This window comes from Myotis myotis, unplaced genomic scaffold (assembly GCF_014108235.1).
Source record: "Myotis myotis isolate mMyoMyo1 unplaced genomic scaffold, mMyoMyo1.p scaffold_m19_p_7, whole genome shotgun sequence".
In the NCBI taxonomy this organism is placed as follows: Eukaryota; Metazoa; Chordata; class Mammalia; order Chiroptera; family Vespertilionidae; genus Myotis; species Myotis myotis.
Window position 1 is genome coordinate 91,799,879 of NW_023416379.1, and position 15,563 is coordinate 91,815,441.

At 43.6% G+C, this 15,563-nt stretch overlaps 1 protein-coding gene across 5 annotated transcripts in view; it reads left to right on the plus strand.

The window, feature by feature from the left end:
- The first annotated feature begins 1,716 nt into the window (after positions 1-1,716).
- The window catches only part of STK38 (serine/threonine kinase 38), a 121,877-nt gene continuing 108,030 nt past the window's right edge, over positions 1,717-15,563 (plus strand). The window contains exons 1-2 of one of the 5 annotated variants that reach the window (XM_036316755.1): positions 1,717-1,956; positions 7,083-7,215. In XM_036316755.1, coding sequence (XP_036172648.1) covers positions 7,085-7,215 — 131 coding nt within the window. In that variant the 5' untranslated portion in view covers positions 1,717-1,956; positions 7,083-7,084. Of the gene's footprint in view, positions 1,957-7,079; positions 7,216-15,563 lie in introns of all 5 variants that reach the window. The other 4 variants (XR_004968764.1, XM_036316754.1, XM_036316753.1 and 1 more) reach the window with 4 other exon arrangements.

A 15,563-nucleotide genomic window follows, 5' to 3' on the forward strand; every position in this document is an offset into this window, starting at 1 on the left:
TTGTAAGGTATATAAATATCCAATGACTACACTGAACACCTGAAACTAATACATGTCAACTATAATTTAAAAATAAAATGTAAAAATTGAATGTAAAAAAAAAATCACTTAAAAAGCTCATCTGTGTAACCTGCCCAAGAGCTGTGAGAATCAACTGAGATAAAAATGAGTGAAAGCCCTTTGTACACTGCAAAGCTCTATGCAAACATCCTGCACTGTTATTAAGTCGTTAAGGATGGCTAGAACTTTGACAAAAGGCATTGAGGGAGAAGGGCCTCTGGGCAGAGAGAATGAAAGGTGAGGTAATTTTTGTGTGAGACTATACAAAAGGGGCTTTGAAGTTTAGAAAGATCAAAGCAGCCCTAGCCAGGTTGCTCAGTGGGCTAGAGCATTGATTGAATACAACAAATTGATGTTTCTCTCTCTCTAGAATCAATTTAAAAAAAAAAGATGAAAGTAGTCAAGGAAGGCCTATGTTTTTAAGACCATTAAGGAAACAAAGCCTGGGATCCCAAGCTTGAAGGATAAAACCAAGACCTATGGTCTTAAGTTGAGAGAGAGAGAGAGCCATAAAATCACAAACACCCTAATGAATGACTTGCCCATAGAATTCTTTGCTCTCCAGATGACCTCTTTGAAGGCCAGCAGAGACCATCTTTGTTTGCAGGAGCCTGACACTGGTTTAGGACAGCTCCTTTCTCAAGGAGTGAGTACCCAAAGGCTAGGTAAACTTGTGACCTCTTAATCCCAAAGGGTGGTACAGACTAAGTGGTTGAGCAGCCTTGAAAAGCAAGTTCTTCTGTGCTCACTAGGTCGCCTTCCCTGTAGCCCATGTCCAAACCTGTGCGAGCTCGCCTGACCCCCCCAATATGGCATGTTAATTATTACTTTAAGGAAAAGCAGGTGGGGTCAATGGCTGCAGCGGACCTCGCTACAGTGTGCGAAAAATCAGGGAGGGGAGATGTAGTGATTACACAGGTTTTAAAATTTCACATAACTGCAGTTGGACCCTAACTGGTTTGGCTCAGTGGATAGTGTGTCGGCCTGTCGGCTGAAGGGTCCCAGGTTCGATTCCCCTCAAGGGCATGTACCTTGGTTGCGGGCACATCCCCAGTAGGGAATGTGCAGGAGGCAGCTGATCGATGTTTCTCTCTCATTGATGTTTCTAGCTCTCTATCCCTCTCCCTCCCTCTCTGTAAAAAAGCAATAAAATATATATATTTTAAAAAAGAACTACAGTTGGGCGCAGGCACGCACACATATACTTGCAGAAATGAGTGCATGCTAAACTGGCTAAATTAGAATAAGGGCTGTAATCTAGTTAATTGTATCCGTCTAGTTAATTGTATTGCGCCAATGTCAATTTCCTGGTTTTGATAGTGTAGTCTAGTTATGTAAGATGTTGAAGGAAGCTGGGTGGCTGATGGGTATAAGGCACCTCTTTGTAATTAATTCTGCAACCTTTTGTGGGTCTAATTATTCCAAAATAAAAAGTGAAAAATCAAAACACAAAACACAAAGGGAACCCCCGCCGCCCCCAAGGGCCCAGCACCCCGGGAGCGCCCCGCACGGCACACTTCTGCCCGCACCCTCGCCCTTGCACCCGCAGGCAGGGAGGGCGTGGGTGGGTGGGGCCGCGCATGCGCAGTCCCGAATCTCCGCCGCGTCTCCGGGAAGTCGCGCGTGCGCAGTCTCGGCCCCGGGCCTTTCCCCCTGCCCCTCTCTGCGCCGGGACCGGCCGCCTTGGCCCCTCCGCGCTGCCGTCTTTTCCGGCAGTTGAGGCGCTTCCTGTTGTTCTCACCCTCAACCGCCCCTGGTCCCCTACCCCAGAGCACCTCCCCGTCCCCTCCCCTCCGCGGGCCGGCTGGCTGCCGCCCTGTCCGCGCGTCCAGACCTCGGCCGTCCGGCGCCTGCGGCTGTCTGCCCGCCGCCAGCCCCGCCGCCCTCGGGGCTCTGGTGAGTGTCCTGCTGCCGCTGCCTGCAGCCCTTCCCAGGCTTTGCCCTTCACCTCTTCTTCCCGACTCTCCGGGGCTCTCCGCGTCCCGCCTGCGCCCTCCTCCCGGCCCGGCCCCCCGCCGCCGAGGCCCCACCGGACCCCTCTCCTCCGTCGTGTGCAGTCGGGGCGGGGAGCCGGGCGCTCCTTTCCGCGTTGCCAGCTTTGTCTGCGCGCTGCCATCTGTCTCGTCCGGGGTCTCGCTCATTACCGGTCTTCACCCCCGTTTCTCTTTCTTGGAGCCCGAGGCCCTGAGAGCTGCCGTCGAGGCAGAGCCGTCGAAAGCCCAGCGTGGGGCGTGGGGCCTTCGAGCCCGCTCCCTTCCCCGGTCCGGCTGTGGGTCCCGGGCCCAGGTAACCTGGACATCGCAGGGACCTTTCGTGAGGACCCTTCTCTTAAGGAGAGAGGAGGAAGGAAAGTCGGAAGGACTCGAGGGGAGTCTGTGTCCGAGAGAGTGCGGAGCGGCCCGTGGACAGACCAGGTCTCCCGGTCGCCCTTGGAATCGATCCCAAGAGGCAGAGAGAAACTCGTTCTGTTTGGAATGTGCAGACCCTGCGCTTCCTCTCCCTCCCAGTGCGCCTGGGCTCTGAGTAAGAATTAGCCAGGCAGTAGATGGGGTTCCCCACACGTGAGACAGCCACCACAGTCCCAGGCTCCGCTCTGCCCCAACACCAGCTTCCTCCGGAGAGGAGGGGACCCCAACACCAGCTTCCTCCGGAGAGGAGGGGACCCCAACACCAGCTCTCCTCCAGCTCCCTGCAGGAAACCATGCCCCACCCCACACCCAACTCCTGGTAATGGACCTCAACGAAGACCGTTTTCCTAGTACACTTTTAAAAAAATATGTATTTTTATTAATTTCAGAGAGGAAGGGAGAGGAGAGGGAGAGACAGAAACATCAATGAAGAGAGAACCATTGATTGGCCGCCTCTGGCACGCCTCCCCCTGGGAATCCAGCTGCCACTTCCTGGTTCACGGTGGACCCTCGCCCGCTGAGCCACACCAGCCGCGCTCCTGGTAACCTTTTTGTAAGGTGCTCACCAAGTGCACAGTGTTGCACGTGAGATGGGGGAGGATTCTGAAAGCAGGAGAGGACAGGATGCTTGCTCTCCAGGGGCTTACAGTTTAGTAAGAGAAATTAGATAGGGGAGCCTTGAGGAATGGTCTTAGCCCCGATGTTGTATTTATAGAGGTCGCTCTACCATTGTCAAGTCAGTCAGGTAAAATCTCTAGATTGGGTCAAGCAATGGTTTTTATTTGATCTCCATTCATTCGTTCATTCATATCCTCGCCTGAGGATATTTTTTCCATTGATTTTTTTTATTTTAAAATATATTTTATTTGTTTACAGAGAGGAAGGGAGAGGGATAGAGAGTTAGAAACATCCATGAGAGAGAAACATCCATCAGCCGCCTCCTGAACACCCCCTACTGGGGATGTGCCTGAAACCAAGGTACAGGCCCTTGACCGGAATCGAACTTGGGACCCTTCAGTCCGCAGACACTCCATCCACTGAGCCAAACTATTTAGGGCTATTTTTTTATTTTTTAGAGAGACTGGAGGGGAGGAAAGAGAGGAGGGGGAGAGAAACATAAATCTGAGAGAGACATATCAATTGGTCGCACATGGGGGAGGTGAAACCAGAAACCCTGGTAGGTGCCCTTGACCGGGAATTGGGCCTGAGACCCTTCAGTGCATGGCCGAGGCTCTAACCACTGACAACACTGGCCAGGGCAGGAGAAGGTTTTGAAGAAAGATCAAAGGGACGGCCAGTGCACCCTTTGCCTTACATTAGAGGCTGTATGTGAAGATCGAAAACCATTCTGCTGGAAAATTTGTTGGCCTTACTACATAAACATCTTTGAGTGAATTTAATCTGTTTAATCTTTTAAGAAGTTTAGTAAGTCATGACATCCACTTAAATGGGTCAAAACTCCCCCTTCCCCCGTCTTTATATGCTCATCGATGTAAATGTAATTTTGTTCTTTTAGCTTTATTGACAACTGAAAAATCACTAACTTAGTTGCTCAACTGATATTTATTAGGTAGATTCTACCTATTATATGGAAGGTACTGTTTTTCTCAGGCTTAAACTCACTCTAGTTGTTTTTTTTTTTTAAGTTTGAAGTAATTTCAGTTGTTAAAATATATAAAGGGTCTCTAGAAGTTTACAGATAAGGGAGGAGTGGAGTACAAAGTGCTCACTTGCTTCAGACTTGTTTTTAAATCTGGTTTTTAAATTTCTTCACCAAACTTAGAGTGCATGTGGTTTTCATTGTGGGTGGAGAGAGGATAGGGGCTGACAAATAAGGAACCACACCCAAAACCAAACACGGGTTTTTTTTTTAATCCTCACCCAAGGACATTTTTCACTGATTTTGACAGAGGGGAAGAGAGAGAGAGAGAGAGAGAGAGAGAGAGAGAGGAAAACATCGATGTGAGAGAAATATAAATCAGTTGCCTCTCCCACTTAAGTGCCCTGAGCGGCAGGGGAAGAAGCCTGCAACCCAGGTATGCGCCCTGATGGAGAATCAAACCTGAGACCTTTCTGGTGCATTACTAACTTAGCCACACTGGCTAGGGCCAAACAGAGGTGGCTTTTTGTTTGTGTGTGTGTGTGTGTGTTTTAAAAAATACATTTTTTATTGATTTTTTTTTTTATTAGGAAGGGAGAGGGATAGAGAGATAGAAACATCGATGAGCTAGGAAGTCATTGATCGGCTGCCTCCTGCATGGCTCCCTCTGGGGATTGAGCCTGCAACCCGGGCATGTGCCCTGATCCGAGAATAGAATCGGTGACCTCTTGGTTCCTGGGTCAATGCTCAACCATTGAGCCATACCAGCCAGGCTTTTGTGTGTTTTTAAATTCTAATATCCTATAAACACTTGAGTTTGCTTTGGTATTAACAGAAACGTCCCATAAAAATATATAACATCTATATATATAAAAGCCTAAGCAACCATTATGACCAAACCACCAGAACGACCGGTCGACCAGTCGCTATGATGCGCACTGACCACCAGGGGGCAGATGCTCAATGCAGGAGCTGCCCCCTGATGGTCAGTGCACTCCCACAACCAACCTCCTGCGGACCCTCCCCCCAGCCAGCCAACCTCCCAGGGCCCCTCCCCTCAGCTGGCCAACCTCCCATGGTCCCTCTCCCTAGCCATCCGCCCCCTGATAGGCCTCGATCACAGGCCAGGCCGAGGGACCCCACCCGTGCAAGAATTCATGCATCGGGCTTCTAGTTTTATAATAAGGTAGAGCTGAGTTCAGTGTCTGAATTTGTACTGGTCATTTTGGCACATCATGAATCAAAATGTTTGACTCTGAAATAGAGCCTTGATTTTGAACCTCTTTGCTCTGAAGGGATTATTTGTTTTTTCCCCGTGAGTATTTTATAAAACTGTTTAATGTTGTCTTTTTTCTTAGTAATAACAAGTGTTTGCACATTCCTTAGTTTGATCTACAAAGCAAAAAAATCTACTGAGTATTAAGGGGAGAACCTTGAGAGAACTTCATAAAGTGCACTACCTTTAAAAGTGGACCTTAGCCTCTCCCTATTTTTAGTCAGCTTTATTTTAGGATGGAAACACAGACTTAGAGTCAACTTGCATGGGAGGAAGATATGATAAGGCTAAAATATGAGCATTAGTGCTGGAGCAAGTCAAGGTTGGTGAGCAATCTGGCCAAGTGTGGCAATATAGGTTGGCAAAAATTTCTGGGGGAAAATGAGATTTAAATTTGGGGGAAAATGTTCTATCAGCTATTTAAACTTTTAGTATTGGCTTTGTCATATGTACTGGTAGGGTGCCTTTTTTTTTTCTTTTTGATATTTTCATCACTAAAATTATGGTCTAGTTTTTTTCTTTGTAATATTGTTTTCATCATAGGTCTTTGTTTTAACTAGTAAATTCAAATATATAGTGAATATTTATCAAATAGACATATCAGAGTACATATATACCTATAGATGAGTGTTTTAGTCAGATTTTTTTAAAACTGTAGAAATTGTAAATTTAAGAGTTATTGATAACTTAATGGTAATAGTACATAGTCATTGAAGAAAATATAGAAAATGTGGAAAGCATAAACAAGAATAAAAGATCTATTGTACTGAGATCATGGAAAAATTCTGTTTTGTAACATATTCTTTTTACTTGGATTGGAAACATTTCCCCTGGCATTAAACATTTGAACATATTTTATTTACTTTAAACATGTTTTTATTGATTTTAGAGAGAGGGTAGGGGAGAGGGAAAGATAGAAACATCAATGATGAGACTCATTGATCCTCTGCCTCCTGTACGTCCCCTTCTGGGGATTGAGCCCACAAACAGGGCATGTGCCCTGACAGGGAATCGAACCGTGACCTCCTGGTTCATGGGTAGGTGCTGAACAACTGAGCCACGCCGCTGGCCTGAACACATTTTAATTATCTGCATATTATTTCATTATATGACTTATTATAATGTAATCATTTCTGTTGTTGGATATTCAAGTTATTTCTAGTTTTCCTTTGTTTACATGCTGCCTCGAACTTTCTTATGTATGAATCCTTATGGGTCTTGATTTCTCCAAGGTAGCTTCCTAGATTGCAAGGAATTGCACTGTCTATAGTATATATTCTTAATTTACTCATATGGTATTGTGATCATGTTTTCTTTTTAAAAATGCCAAACTGTTTTAAAGATATATTGATGCCACTTTTAGGTACACGTAGATTTGCTTCTGACTGCTACAGGTATTTTTTTGTATGCATCCACAACATTTTATTTATTTGTCTACTGAATTGCCTCTAACTTCCCATAACAAATGATGGCACAGTGAACATCCTCTGAAATGTCCATCCTTGTGCATGCTACCTTAAGAGCCTGAGTGACAATTGCTCTAGGCCTTTTACCTAGGGATGGTATTTCTGGGTCATGGGACATTAATATATACTTATTTTCACCCAGTGTTTGTCTGGCTTTTGTTATTTACTTGTTTGTCCTCCATAAAAGTTGTACGAATTTACATTCCTACCTATAAGGTAGGAGAGCACATAATTGTGAGATTAAAACCTCTTATTTCCTTTGTTTCTAGCAGCCATGGCAATGACCGGCTCAACACCTTGCTCGTCCATGAGTAATCACACAAAAGAAAGGGTGACAATGACCAAAGTGACGCTGGAGAATTTTTATAGCAATCTTATCGCTCAACATGAAGAACGAGAAATGAGGTAAAGAATTTTAAGCAAATTGTGTCATGTTTTTGGCATGTATGTCTGGTATCATAAAGCACCTTCATATTCTTGTTGAAAGGAGACAAGAATAACAGCAGTCATGTTTATAGCCTATCCCATTACAGTAGAATGACAGTGTCATTGATTTCCAAAGCCCTTGCTATTATAATCCCCTCATTTCTGCTACTGAGCCAATAACTCAATATTCCATGGTAGGATAAAACAATTAATTGGTTCAAATCCTTGGAGTTCATTAAGGCAGTGTGATGTAATGGAAAGAACAGCTCTTATGTAATCAGACTTGGGTTTATAATCCTGCCTTTACCATGTAGTAGGCTGTATGAGGTTGGAACAAGTTCCTTAGTCTTTTTGTGTATCAGTTTCCCCATCTGGAAAATGGGGATTAGACTTAACATATGTGAGTACCTACCATTGTGCTTCACACATAATAATCACTTCGTTAATGGTGGTAGTAGCAGCTATTGTTATTAATCTGGTGTATATTATGCATGTAGTAACTCATAATTACAATTTATTCCCAGTATTTTATTATGAAAATATTTAAAAGTGTAGATAAGTTGAAAGAATTGTACAATGGATACCCATAAATACATCATCTAAAATCTGCAATTAATCATTTGTTGTTTAAAAAATAATTTGTTGTTTTATCATAAATCCATGTATCCATTCCTCTATCCATTCATTAATCTGTTTTGCTGTACATGTTTCAGATGTCAGTATATTTTACTTTCTGTTTATTTCCGCTTGTATATGAACTAGAGTTCAGTATTTTAAGGGAATAAAATTTGCATGCAATGAAATGTACAATCTTAAGGGTTACCATTCGATGAGTTTCAACAAATGCCTACACCTGTATTACTTAAACCTCTGTCAAGACATAAACCATTGCCATTGTCCCAGAAAGTTGGTTCCCTCCTGGGATGTTCCTTCACCCTCAGGAACCATTGCTATGACTTTGTTTCTACCATTGATGGCCTTGCCTGTTCCATCAAATGGAACATGTTAATAGGTCCGTAGAGTGAGTGCTCATTTGAGTAAGGCATCCTTCACTCATCCTGATGTTTTCAAGGTACATTCATGTTGCTGTTGTGTCAGTAGTTTGTTCCTTTATATTGCTGAGTACCATTCTGTTTTTTTTTACTATCCTCAGTTTGTTTATACATTCTGTTGATAAACACCTGGGTTTTTCTCAATTTTTTGCTATTTTGAATAAGTTTCTATGCACATTTGTTACAGATCTTTTTGTGAACATTTGTTTTCAGTTCCTGGGTAAATTTAGGAGTAGAGTTGCTGAGTCATAAACATATGTAGGCACATGTTTAGTTTTATAAGAAATTGCTAGACCTTTTCCCAAACTATTACCAACTGTGTGTGAGAGTTCTAGTTGCTTTACATTTTTGCTAACATTTGTGTTGTCAGTCTTTTAACTTATAGCTCTTCTTGTGGATGTTCAGTGGTATCTCACTGTTGTTTTAATTGCATTTCCCTGATGATTAATGATGTTGGACATTTCTCAGTATGCTTTTGACCATTTGTATATTTTCTTGTGAAGTGTTTATTCATATTTTTGACAATAGAGTTGTAGGGAGTTCTTTATATATTCTAGATACTGCCCTGTGGTTATATATAAGTTTTGCAAATAGTTTCTTCCAGTCTGTGGCTTTCTGGTTCATTATTCTAATGATGTCTTTAGGTGAGCAGAAGTTTTCAATATTGGCATTTATTTCTTTTGTAGTTATTACATTCTGTGACCTCGAAGAAACCTTTGCCTACACCCAAGTCATAAGGATGTCCTGTTTTCTTCTGGAAGTTTTATGGATTTAGTTTTTACATTTAGTACTATGATCCATCTTGAATTAATAAGTGTGTGATAGGAAATAGGAGTTGAGCTGAATTTTTTTCCGTATGGATATCTAGTTATTTTAGCACTATTTGTTGCAAGGATTATTTTTCTCCCCATTAGATTGCTTTGACACTTGTTGAAAATTAAGACCATATAAGTGTGTATCTATTTTTAGGCTCTCCAGTCTGTTTCATTGTTCTATTTATCCCTGTGCTAGTATCACACTGTCTTGATTACTGTAGCCTTATGGTAAGTTTTGAAGTCAGTAATGTAAGTCCTCAACTTAGTTCTTTTTTTTTTTTTTTTTCAAGATTGCATTGTATATTTTAGTTTCTTTGTATTTCCATATACATTTTAGAATCATTCATTTGAGAGAGAGAGAAACATCGACTTGTTGTCCCACTTATTTATGCATTCCTTGGTTGATTCTTGTATGTGCCCTGACCAGGGATCAAAACGAAACCTTGGCATATCAGGATGATGCTTTAACCAACTGAGCCACCCAGCCAGGGTCATTAAATACACACATAAGTCCTAGCCAGTTTGGTACAGTGGATAGAGCGTCGCTGAGGACTGAAAGGTTCTGGGTTCAATACTGGTCAGGGGCATGTACCTCTACTGTAGGCTTCATCTCTGGCCCTGGTGGGATGTGTTTAGGAACAACCAGTCGATGTATGTCTCTCACATAGATGTTTCTCCTTCTTTGTCTCTCCCCCTCCCTTCCACTCTCTCTAAAATCAATGGAAAAATATTCTTGGATGAGGATTAACAACAACAAAAAATTAAATACGCACATAGATGGAAAGACTAATACGGTGAACTACCATATAGTCATTCCTCAGATTCAGTAATTATCAAGACTTCACTAAATTTGTTTCATCATTTATATTTTATTTTTTCTTGTTATTGTGTTTTATTTTTTTTTTTATTTATTTTTTTTTTATTCAAATTTTTTATTTCTATGTGAGTCACTTTTGGTCTTTTATTTTTCAAAACATGACAAAGTTTCAAAGTTGAGTGCATAATGGTGTTCATAAGTTATTTCATATAATCATTTCTGTTATTGTGTTTTAAAGCAAATTTCAAACATCTGCCATTTCAATCCTGTGTACTTCAGTATGCATCTCGAAAAACATGGCCACTTTCTTGTATAATCACAGTGCCACCACGAATCTTACAGAGTCCAGTAATTCCATGGTATCGTCTCACAGAGGATGTCAAGCCTCCTTTCAGGCTGTGCTTGCCATTTTGGTGTCTTCAAGGTCTTCGTTGACTTGGCCCCAGTACATTATTACCAGGGATTATCCTGTATGATAGGCCTTTTCTGGATATACTAGGGGCCCAGTGCATGAATTCATGCACCTTGAATGGAACAGTGGGCTGCGAGGCTGCGGTGGGCACAGGGGCTTGTCTGGGCCCATCCTCCGTGCCCCTGCCTGGCCCCTCCCACCGCACCCCCTGGTCTCCTGTCTGCCAGCAGTCCTGCTCCCATTGCCTCCACTCCCGTGCACTGATGGCGCCAGCCCCACTCGCACCCGCTGATGGCGTGGAGAGATTGGGGCCCTGATTGCCCTTCAGGAGCAGGGGGAGGTGGAGAAGCCCTGAGGGGTGATGGGAGCTGGCAGCCGCCGCCTGCACCCTCTGACAGCGATGAGTGGTTGGGGCCTGCGCCGAGTACCGGCAGTGGGTGCGAACGGCGGCTCCAGCGCTGGCAGCAGGTGCGAGCAGGGCCGGCGCTGGCAGCAGGTGCAAGCGCTGGGCGGGACTGTGGCACACGGGAGCAAAGAATTTTCAGTAACCACCAGAGGCTTGCCCCAATGATAGCAACCGGTACCCCGCCTTGGTCTGGCAGCCCTGCTCACCTGCTCCACCATCCCGCCATGGCCGAGCGCCATGTTCTGTGCTTTGCCGCCTGCTGCCGACACCCGCCATGTTCTGCGTATACCCCCTGGTGGTCAGTGCACGTCATAGCAATTGGTTGTTCCACTGTTCAGTCTATTTGCTTATTAGGGTTATATATATATATTCTCTAATGAAAGAATCTGATTGTGTTCAAGGGGTTGATTCTGATAACTTTACTCTCAGTCAGGTGTTCTGAAACCAATTTAATTACACTTGGGATAAAGCTGTGGAAAACTTTTCAGTTTGAATTTAGATTTAAAATGTAGTCAGACCTTGTATGCATATATGCATAACCCATGGACACAGGGGGAAAAATGGGGACATATATAATACTTTCAACAATAAAGAAGTATTTAAAAAAAAGAAAGAAAAAAACAGAATAAAATATAGTCAGAAGGCCCTGGTTGGGAAGCTCAGTTGGTTAGAGCATCATCCCAATTTGCTAAGATTGAGGGCTCGATCCCTAGTCAGCGTACATACAAGAATCAACCAATGAATGCATAAATAAGTGGAACAACAAATTAATGTTTCCCCTTCTCTCCCCCTCTCTCCCTCCCTCTCCCCTCCCTCTCCCCTCTCTCCCTCTCTCCCCCCTCTCCTTTTCCTTTCCTTTCCTTTCCTTTCCTTTCCTTTCCTTTCCTTTCCTTTCCTTTCCTTTCCTTTCCTTGTCTTGTCTTGTCTTGTCTTGTCTTGTCTTTTAGTTTTTGCTTCTCTGTCTATCTTTTTTTATCCTCATCCAAGGATATTTTTCCATTGATTTTTTTTTTTAGAGAGAGAGAGTGCAAGTGTGGGGGAGAGACAGAGAGAGAAACATCAATGTGAGAGAGACATAGATTGGTTGCTTCCTGCATGCACCCTGACTAGGGCCTGGGTCCTCTCTCTGTCTCAATAAATTTTTAAAAAATAAACTATAGTCAAAAGGAGCTGTCTTTGTGACACACATTGTGTGATAGCACTTTTGACTTCTAGCCCAATCTGATGTGGTCATTCAGAAAACATGTAGTTGGAAGATATGATAATATTTGACACTCAAGGCACAAAAAGAGCAGAACATGGTTGAGTTCTTACAGTTCTTGCTATTGATTGACTCTTATTCTTCTCTACTTCAACTATTTAACCACTGAAATGCAATTAATTTACATTCCTGAAACTACCAGTAGTACAGCCTTCTCACTCCAGTACATGAGCATGCATAGATGCATATCCCCACATATCCTGGGAACTAGGAGAAGAACAGTGGGATGGCAGTCATGCGGATTCTTACTTCTTCCCATCGGGGGCAGAGCAGGTCTTTTTACTTCCTGAGTGTTTAGACACAAATTCTTTCTTTCTTTTTTTTTTTTAAATATATTTTATTGACTTTTTACAGAGAGGAAGGGAGAGAGATAGAGAGCCAGAAACATCGATGAGAGAGAAACATCGATCAGCTGCCTCCTGCACATCTCCCACTGGGGATGTGCCCGCAACCAAGGTACACGCCCCTGACCGGAATCGAACCTGGGACCCCCCAGTCCGCAGGCCGACGCTCTATCCACTGAGCCAAACTGGTTTCGGCTAGACACAAATTCTTACTCATCATCTGATCCTGTGGGTTTGTAATATGATTTCTAACAATATATTCATTTAAACTAAATAGTATTATTGTAGTACATATTCATTGACCACAAGGAAACTCATTGTCTTTCCATGTTCCTCTTCTGTGTTTCTTATCTTGGTTAGTGGCATCATTGTCCTCCCACAGAAGAAGTTCTAAGATCTTTCCCTTGACTTCTATTGCCAGTTGGTCATCTTTGCAATAGCTCTGTTCACTTCACTCTGGGTTTCCAGTCCTAGTTCCAGATCTTTACTGCACAGCTGAATCCTTACAATAGCTTTTAATTTGCTGTCTGTCAGTGCTTTTCCTGCTAGTCCGTTAGCTCATTACTGCTGGTTGCCATTCTTAAATAGAAATCTCATCACATCACTCCTTTGTGCACAAGTCTCTGTCAGTTCTTAGTCATCTGCAGACTAAGCCAGGCACGCAGAAGTGCTGTGCGCCTCAGACACGCTACACTGCATGCTGTTACTTCGTGTGTCCTGTATTCTTCCTCTTCTTTGCCTGCTCACATTGCCTGTCTTCTGGAATGCTGAGTGGTGGAGGGGAGATCCCAGCACATGTGCTTTCATTGATTATGCTGAATAAGTAAAGGTTATAGGGAATTGGTTGTAAGGTTAAGTTTTGTTTCTTTTTTTTTTTTTAATTAAATCTTTATTGTTCAGATTATTACATTTGTTCCTCTTACCCCCCCCCCCCCCATAACTCCCCTCCTCCCAGTTCCCGCCCCACCCTCGGCCCTCACTCCCCACCCACTGTCCTCATCCATAGGTGCACGATTTTTGTCCAGTCTCTTCCCGCATCTCCCACACCCCTTTCCCCCCCAAGAATAGTCAGTCCATTCCCTTTCTATGTCCCTGATTCTATTATAATCTGTTCATCAGATTATTTATTCACTTGATTCTTAGATTCACTTGTTGATAGATGTGTATTTATTGTTCATAATTTGTATCTTTACCTTTTTCTTCCTCTTCCTCTTCTTAAAGGATACCTTTCAGCATTTCATATAATCCTGGTTTGGTGGTGATGAACTCCTTTAGCTTTTCCTTATCTGTGAAGCTCTTTATCTGACCTTCAATTCTGAATGATAGCTTTGCTGGATAAAGTAATCTTGGTTGTAGGTTCTTGGTATTCATCACTTTGAATATTTCTTGCCACTCCCTTCTGGCCTGCAAAGTTTCTGTTGAGAAATCAGCTAACAGTCGTATGGGTATTCCCTTGTAGGTAACTGAGTTTCTTTCTCTTGCTGCTTTTAAGATTCTCTCTCTGTCTTTTGCTCTTGGCATTTTAATTATGATGTGTCTTGGTGTGGTCCTCTTGGGATTCCTTTTGTTTGGGGTTCTCTGCGCTTCTTGGACCTGTAAGTCTATTTCTTTCACCAGGTGGGGGAAGTTTTCTGTCATTATTTCTTCAAATAGGTTTTCAATATCTTGCTCTCTCTCATCTTCTGGCACCCCTATAATTCTGATGTTGGTACGCTTGAAGCTGTCCCAGAGGCTCCTTACACTATCTTCGTATTTTCGGATTCTTTTTTCATTTTGCTTTTCTGGTTGGGTGTTTTTTGCTTCCTCGCATTTCAAATCTTTGCCTTGATTCTTGCGCTCCTCTGGTCTGCTGTTGGGAGTCTGTATAGTATTCTTTATTTCAGTCGGTGTATGCTTAATTTCTAGTTGGTTCTTTATCACAACATCGAGGGTCTCATTAGATTTCTCGAGGATCTCATTAAGTTTATCGGCGGCTTCTAGACAGTTCTTGAGAGACCTTAAAAGTGTGGTTCTGAACTCTATATCTTCCATTGACAATTTTGTCCTGTTTCTTTGTCTCCGCATTTTGTTATGCTTTCTTGGTGCACCCCCTAGTGGTCTTTGTGCGCAGTCTTGTAGTTAAGCCTTGATGTAGCTAATACTAGGGGGGATTTGACCTCCAGGCCAAGTGGCTGTGAGAGTCAGCTGTGTCTGCAGTGAGAGAACTTCTGTCCTCTAGGGAGGAGCTAATCTAGCCTTTGCCTGAGGCTATCCAGCAAATGCCTCTGTGCAGGGCTTGGGCGGGGCAGGTCGCACGGGATCAACAGGGTGGGCCGGAGAGAGCAGTTATGGCAGCTCTTAGTCCTGTCCCCAGGGGCTCTGCCTCTCTGAGTCCCAGCAACCGCTGCAAACCTCGGAGAGAAAGCTGCACTCGCTCCGACCAAAGCCAGACAGTCCTGCTTCTCCCGTTTGAGTCAGGGTCCCTAAAGACTCGCCCAGATCTGGAGCTCAGAGTCTGTGACTCCCTCCCGATTGAAAATGCCAACCGCGCCCTCCGCCGCCAGCCCGCTCCCCATGCACTCCACACCTCAGAATTTGACTTCAGCACTGCGCCTCCTCTGAGTGTCCGTATGCGTTTCTCTTTCCTCCTAGTTGTAGGACTTCCACTCAGCCAGCGTTCCTGTGGTTCTGGGTGATGTCCCTTCCGTCTTTTAGTTTCACTTTTGAAGTGGTTGTTCGAGGCAGCAAACTCCGGCGTTAACCTATGCCGCCATCTTGGTTCTCAAGTTTTGTTTCTTTTGGTTTTTATCAAACCAGTATTAAAATAGATAAAAATATTCTTGAATACAGTTTCTAAATTCAGTACTCCAAGGATTTAGAATTTTAAGGTTTTTCCCTCCCTTTTTATTGAATTTATTGGGGTGACATTGGTTAACAAAATTATACAGGTTTCAGGTGCACAATTCTACAACACATCATCTGTACACTGTATTGTGTGTTCACCACCCCAAGTCAGGTCTCTGCCCATCTCCATTATCCTCCCCATACCTTCCTCTACCTTCCTCCATTCCCCACTCCCCCCAGCAGTCACCATCCTATTGTCTCCATGACTTTTTTCTCTCTTTTTGGGGGGCTTTTTTACTCAATCTCTCCCCCTCCTCACCTCATAGGTGCCCCCTCCCCGTCCCCCCCGCCAATTACCTTTCTTAAATATCCAAATTCTGCATTTTATCTTTGTTGT